This window comes from Vollenhovia emeryi, unplaced genomic scaffold (assembly GCF_000949405.1).
Source record: "Vollenhovia emeryi isolate VEMERY1.0 unplaced genomic scaffold, V.emery_V1.0 DF940856.1, whole genome shotgun sequence".
Taxonomy (NCBI): domain Eukaryota; kingdom Metazoa; phylum Arthropoda; class Insecta; order Hymenoptera; family Formicidae; genus Vollenhovia; species Vollenhovia emeryi.
Genome location: NW_011965510.1, coordinates 1 through 6,946, shown reverse-complemented (window position 1 = coordinate 6,946; position 6,946 = coordinate 1). Strand labels below are relative to the sequence as shown.

The 6,946-nt window shown below is 31.0% G+C and overlaps 2 protein-coding genes across 2 annotated transcripts; both read right to left on the bottom strand.

Annotated features, from left to right (window-relative positions):
- Window positions 1-462: 462 nt before the first annotated feature.
- Window positions 463-2,479, bottom strand: LOC105555695. The gene is made up of 3 exons (XM_012002724.1): window positions 2,223-2,479; window positions 1,638-1,932; window positions 463-1,534 (listed from the first exon to the last, which is right to left on the bottom strand). The coding sequence occupies exons 2-3, from the start codon at window positions 1,912-1,914 to the stop codon at window positions 1,461-1,463; spliced, it is 351 nt and encodes a 116-aa protein (XP_011858114.1). The 5' UTR covers window positions 1,915-1,932; window positions 2,223-2,479; the 3' UTR covers window positions 463-1,460.
- A 1,296-nt stretch (window positions 2,480-3,775) lies between these two features.
- On the bottom strand, window positions 3,776-6,835 carry LOC105555696. The gene is made up of 6 exons (XM_012002726.1): window positions 6,467-6,835; window positions 6,236-6,348; window positions 5,491-5,794; window positions 4,483-4,629; window positions 4,188-4,402; window positions 3,776-3,946 (listed from the first exon to the last, which is right to left on the bottom strand). Exons 1-6 carry the CDS (start codon window positions 6,672-6,674, stop codon window positions 3,809-3,811), a joined length of 1,125 nt encoding a protein of 374 aa, XP_011858116.1. The 5' UTR covers window positions 6,675-6,835; the 3' UTR covers window positions 3,776-3,808.
- Window positions 6,836-6,946: the final 111 nt, after the last annotated feature.

Below are 6,946 nucleotides of genomic sequence, written 5' to 3'. Positions count from 1 at the left end.
TTTCTAATTAGAAAAAAGTAAAGTAAAGTGTGCAAATTAGAAATTTGCACAAGGCTTCCTCATAGAGGAAGCTTTAAGAGCGATTTTAATTAGTTGTAAATTTTCTGGAATAGATTGGTGTTGATCATCCTCATTTGGCAGTAAAACTTCTTCCATTCTAGCTCTCTTGTTGTATGAAGTTAGTGCTGGAGTTATAGTATCAAACGTTCGTCTTCTTTTCGATCCACTTGCAATACTAACTTCAAAACTTTCTGGTGCATATTCTTGTACACATATATTCTGGTATATAATGCCAACAGTATCGTGTAATGTGTCTTTCCCACTGGTAGTGTCAACATATCTGTCAAAATTATCAAAAGCTACCCCAATAAATAAATCAGGGGACAAAGAAATACCTTCAGGGCATGTAGTTCCTCGATTAATCGACGAAAAAGTAACTTCTGTTTCTAGCTCCTCTATAACGTTATAACTACAGCAATGACCATACCTATTAATTATGTCGATGATTTTACGGCTACTTGTCAAACTTTTCAAAGTCATTCCTAGTGTTATATGTTTTCTAGTTTTAATTTTACCATTTGTAACAGCGTAAATTAAATCTTCAGACAGTGATTTAATTTTTCTCTGACAATTAATGTTAGTTCTACGTCGACGTTGGAAACCACCCAATAATGTCGTATAAAAATCAGTTATTTCTTGCGGTATTGAGCATTCTCCTCTCAATAAGTCAGTAGTCTTCAAAATTGTTGGCAATGCAGTCTTTCTTATGTTTAGGATTTGTCGTCGTAAAATTAAAGCGGCATTCTGAAGAATATCTTTGTCTTTTAAGAGTGAAAATAGACCATCATCTATTGTGTGATTTATCGGCATAACTATTTTTTTATTGTGCATAGTCATTATTTTAATCTCATTTTCATACTTTCCAATTATTTTGTTTTGTAAGTGTTGTTCATTAAAAGTAATACTGTATTCGCCATCGTGTCCTGCAAATTTTGTAATCGCAGCCATATAATAATTATTTAAATAACTCCATAAATAGCAATGCTCTTTTGCTAGTACATTTTACTCTATAAAGCTACATATTTCCTCGAAGGCTTTTTTATGACAATTTCTACTTATACGATAACTTGTTTGCAGTCTTTTGGTGGCAATTGCTTTTAATTTATTGAAGAAATCAACGCGACAGATTTTGTGGTAATGAATTTCATTTGGTGAAGTTCCTAGGTTTTTTAAAACTTCAGAATCTTTAAGAAACTCGGAATATTTATGTAGGTTTTCCTTGAGGATTTCTTTTTGTCCAGTTTGTAACGGCTGCAATCGTCCTTTGTGTTTTTTATATCTTTTTTGGCAAAAATAACATGGTGTTTCATTTTTCTTGAAACTTTGTGCTTCTTCTAATGTCTCATCCGCGGATACATATTGTTCTTTGTAGGTTGATACTTCACATGGATCAATAATATTTAAGCATCAGGCGTCACTATCTCGCATGGGATTGCATTTTGTTGAGATGTATCTTCAACAGGGCGCATAATATCTGTAATAAAAACTTAAAAATAAAATATCACGAATGAACACATGTTAAGAGTTACATCACTGCCTTTTTTACTATTTAATATATTTTAAATGTGTTTTAATACTTGGTTCAAATGAAGATACGTCGGATGATGTTGATGCTTCTTCTTCATCGTAATATTTTTTCTTTAGGGCAATATAATTCTTATAACATGATACATGATAACCCTCTGTAACATTCACACTGGTAGGTAAAACAACGTCTTCATATTTTAAGCCAAAATTTTTACGAATTTTTGATATTTTACAGCTTTTTGTTAAAGTTTCATTAGTGAATATAATGACTTTCATGTCACGAGTGTTTTTTCTACAGATGACACAGACTAAATTGCTTGTTGCCATATTTTATTAATTAAGTACCTATTAAAAAAAATACACATTGGACGTAATTAGTAATAGAAATAATTGTAATTAATAAAAAACAAAAGTATATAAAAGACACTAATAATTAATATTGTAAATATAAGCGATATAAATCAATACGAAATAAAAAAGTCAACGATCCGAGCAGGAGATGTACATAGATAGTCTAATGGTTTATTGTGTGAATTTTTATGTTATTCATGTACCATTTCCAACACATTCCTATGCACTAAGCACTGTCGGTCTTAAACTACAGTTTCTTTGGTGGAACAATAAAATTTACATACTTTTAAGCATTTTGTCTTCCCCATCACTGTAAAGAATTCTTACTGCAAAGAATATTACCTCAGATAGGATTGAAATCTGGATCTCTCATGCTAGGCGGGTGTCTCACTAATTTGATACACACAAGCGGTATAACTTTCAAGAAACAGTGAAAAATAATATAAAAGATGTTAAATCTGCTATTTCAGAATAAGTTTTAGAATAACGAAACGTGCTTGTCCACTGTTTCAAAACTTCTAACTTCTAACTAGCTCTAATTTTCTAGCGGACTTTGTTTTGATAAAGGTTTATAAAAAATAGGAAAATATTCGGAAAGACGAATTTTAATAAACAGTATGGTAAATATAGGTTCGTGCAAACGTTTTGCTGGAAGTAAATATAAATGAATAAACATTTACACGTATATTTAAGAGATAAAATAAAATCAGAACCCTACTATATATATTGTATATGTATCTTACATATACGCTCTCTCTTACTCTCGCGCGCGCGTCTGCATAATCTTCTCTCCGTCGCACTCACGGAAAACATTATTTACTACTTTTCATACTGTTTTATTTGTTAAATCAGCCTAGCTTTCAACATATATTACTCTTATAACATTAGAAACACATTGTAAAAATTGCAACATGTTTCTGATGCTATGAAATACCTTTATGAAATAAAAGTTAAGCACCACCACTAATGATACAACTTTACGATCGCCTGCCACTAGGTTCGAACCAACCAGGACGCCTGCCCTTTTTTTTCTTACTCAAAAAAGTATAAAATTTTTAAAAATTCAAATTTCAACTTGTATACTTCATGTTGGTTTCAACTTTTTTTTTACACTTTTAAAAAATTATGGGTGTACTTCTAACCAACGCTGGCCAGGCAGGTTGGGAAATTCTTATTCAGGTAGGAAAAAAATAACTTTTTACAAAATTTCAGCTTGTATAAAACAACCTTAACAAAATGTTCACCAGCTCTCCGGCTATTACCTTTGTGTTGTTTACTGATATTATTGAAACTTGGTATATTTGTAGAGAAGTTAAAAATAGCTGTAATAGCGTGAGTTTAACTGCAACGAGTTAATTCCTTGTACTTATGAATACAAAGGGGCGTTATCATTGTGGATAGAAAAAAATTTACGTGTCTAATATGTTTAACTGCTCTACAAATATATCGAGTTTCAATAAAATCAGTGAGTAATACAAAGGTAAGGTTACTTGTCAGATCTTATATTCAGAACAGTCTTGAATTTATCTAAAGATGCTGTATGGAAAATTTCATTGACTACGGAATACCTATAATAAAGTTGATCTTAAGATCTTAAATATAAGATCTGACTATGAATACCGTCCTTAGTGTTAAAATTTGTATTTCTGAGTGACTATTTAATTTTTTTGATCGACTGGTTAGCGTACTGTAACGCTGTTTTGATAAACTTTTTTCTAATTCATGAAATTCTTCACTTAATAAAGATTAATAGCATATGAAACAATATATAATATATTGAAGATTTTACTTTATACAAAACGGTTATTTCGTAAGAATATAATTAAATACTATTGACTCACCAACTATAATTTTTTCAACCTTGCAGTTTTCAAACACCAGCTTTCCTTTTTGTCCCTAAATTTTTGCGACTAAATTTCTCACCGAGTGTGTTTGTCATAACTTTTTCCATCATTTTGTTAACTTTATTTCTATCGTCTTTGCCTCCCACAGATTTTAACATTTTTATCTATATAAAAACATATTTATAAATTATATGTACTTTTCAATCTTTGATTTTATTTTATCAAAATTTAAAACTTTATATAAAAAATTTAATCAATTACTAAATGTATGGTAACTCTATAACGCTTGTATACCTCCTAAGATACTAAAAAAATGATTTTTCAAGAAGAAACCTGGTTAAACCTTATTGTGTTAAACATATAAAATAAAATTTTTTTTCTTTAATGAAAAACTATAATAATTACCATAGACTCCACATAGTTTTCTTTTGTTTCCAATTTTTTGCAAAAATTTGCCATATCATCTATACTGTTGAAAGGCAAAAGTTTCGCCCAGTTGACACAATCTTTGTTTTCAGGTTTTTGATTCTTTGCAGCTTCTTTTTCTCCAATACACTTTTTAAGTTCACGTATTTCTACAAATTGTTTATTCAACATATAAACTATTTCTTTCAAATAAGCTGCAAATAAATTTAAAGGAAAATTATTTTGTTGATGAGAATTAGTAAATATAAAGATAGTCTATAAAATAGTCAATTACCAATGCTTAAGTCACTTGTTCCGTTGTCTGCTTCTTTTTCTATGTGTTGAATGGTTCTTGCTGCATTAATTTTCCTGATCTTTAAATCTTCTGATTGCTTAGTGCGAATCTTTTGAGTTGCTGTTGCCTCTTCAAAATATTCTTTTTCTACACAAAATAATTAACGTTTGTAAAAAAAAACGTAGAAAATTTTCTGTTGTCTGTAGAATATTTTTTTTTAGTGACTAAAATTACTGTTTTAATTGAAGAAGGGTACATCTCTATTCAGGACTATTTCATTCATTCTCTATTCAGGACACAGAAATTACTGATTATGAAAGATATAATCTTTATACAGACTTTACAACCAATGACATCTATATACATTCCTATGTTTTTGCTATAAAAGGGGGTGAGGGAGTGAAGCTGAAAGTTAGAGACAAAGATAGATGTATCTACTATTTTCTCATTTTAGTTTATATGACAGCAAATATGTCGACTCTTGACTGTTGTTATATTTCTAAGCTAGAGTGAGAAAGCAATAGACGCAAAACAGTTTTTTCACTCACACTTACGGTCTCACTCTACAGACAGAATGTTTGGTCTACGTATATACATACATATGTATGTCGTTGTTTACAACGGTACAACGGAAAGTGTTAAGAATTTTGCTTAAACTTTAAGGAGATGTTAAGGCACATTTTGAAAAACGGTTACAACGGTATTGAGATATTTTTCGGTACAAATGAGTTAATGTATCAAAAACGTACTCAAACTGAGCAAATCTGTGTCTCTGTTTTGAGAATGTAATGTAAACATATGTGCACTAATGCGAGTTTTATATACATTAATGCACCTGCGCGCACGTGCACACGCATACATATCCGCACACGCGCATACACACACACACACACACACACACACACACACACACACACACACACACACACACATATGTTTTTACAAGCATAAACGTTTGACTAGAAACTCATTTATGCATACATGTATACTATGACACAAATTAATCACCTGAATTTTCATCTAATAAAATAATATTTTCAGCAGTTTCAGCAATTTCTGGATTGATTCTGCTATGTACCGTGCAGCTCTGTTCATATATATTCTGTGGTTCTTTGGCTGAAATGGAGGTTTCCGTTGTCACAGTGTTAGGCCTATCCTTGAATTTTGGCGGATCAGGCAAAGATGAAGTTATATGTTTGCTTTTTCGATGGTTTTCTTCGGAATCCGCAGAATCTTCTCCATTGGAATCAAAAGAATTACGTCTATGAGCGCGATCGTGCCTTGTTTTTTTTATAATTTCCAGAATTTCCCATTAAGAGGATCCCGTAGCGGGTCTACCGACATCTATGTATTACCGACAGAATTACCATTTTCGTATATACATGAGCACACGGACACACTACTACGATACATCACACCCATACATAAACACGAAAGTTTTGTACTAACTATACTCTTATTTTAAACGTCTAATCCCAATTTAGAGGGTTTCACAGTAATTCTACATGTCATCGAATCCTAGGAAACTCAGTTTCATGTGAGTACAAGTTGTAGAACTTTTATACGAAGCACAAGTATGACGGAGTGACAGTTCGCGTCTTTGAGGTTATATGTGATCGATCATATGAATTTTGTAATTTTGACTCATTTTTGGTATAAAATTGGAGTTTCCTGGGATCATCAATGCATATACTGTCATTGTACGCAAGCATTTTTGATTCCATGAATTTAATACGACGAAAGGTTATAACTACGAAAATGGTAATTTTGTCGGTAAAACAGACCCGCTACGGGATCCTCTTAATTGATCAACATCTAAATAATCTTCAGCCAATTTCAATTTTTCTAATGCTTCTTGATAATTATCTGAAATATTTCGAATAAGTAAGAATTTTTCAAAGTCAAATTGTTTTTGATGTACAAAAAAATTCTATGAAAACAAAACAAGACAAAACAGAATGTGAAATAAAAAATATATAATTACTAGCTTGAGTATGAATTTTCAAGATATCATATGATAACCATTCTTGACTAGGCTTTTCCATCGTTGATTTTGCTTTATCAATGCGCAATTGATTTCTGTAATTGGGCCACCAACATGTTTTATTATTGTTTACCCACGTTCTTGGTACAACCGCCAGTCCATCAGAAAATTCAACAATTAGAAAATTTTCTTTTTTAGTAGATAACATTTTCTCACATTAACTGCTATTAACTGAAATACTGAAAATAAAAACATCAACAATAATTACCAGAATATGTCGATCACGTTAATGTGCATAATATCTGATATTTACAATTATACATTTCCATTTCTTTGTACATGGTTTTAAATGACAAAAGATAATTTCTTAAATACTATAATAATAAAAATATTAATATACAGGGTGTCTGATGCAAAAGTAGCAACTTTGAAAATAGTGGTAGATTGGGTTAAACTAAGGAGAAATATCATGTACTGCGG

What these genes read in the sequence shown, in the direction of transcription:
- LOC105555695 (XM_012002724.1), bottom strand. Translation starts at nt 1,914, where the DNA reads ATGGCAACAAGCAATTTAGTCTGTGTCATCTGTAGAAAAAACACTCGT. An exon ending in CGTATCTTCATTTGAACCAA is followed by an intron (nt 1,535 to 1,637) that starts GTATTAAAACAC and finishes TTTTTATTACAG; the next exon opens with ATATTATGCGCCCTGTTGAA.
- LOC105555696 (XM_012002726.1), bottom strand. Translation starts at nt 6,674, where the DNA reads ATGTTATCTACTAAAAAAGAAAATTTTCTAATTGTTGAATTTTCTGAT. An exon ending in GAAAATTCATACTCAAGCTA is followed by an intron (nt 6,349 to 6,466) that starts GTAATTATATAT and finishes GAAATATTTCAG; the next exon opens with ATAATTATCAAGAAGCATTA. An exon ending in AAAACTATGTGGAGTCTATG is followed by an intron (nt 3,947 to 4,187) that starts GTAATTATTATA and finishes GTTTTTATATAG; the next exon opens with ATAAAAATGTTAAAATCTGT.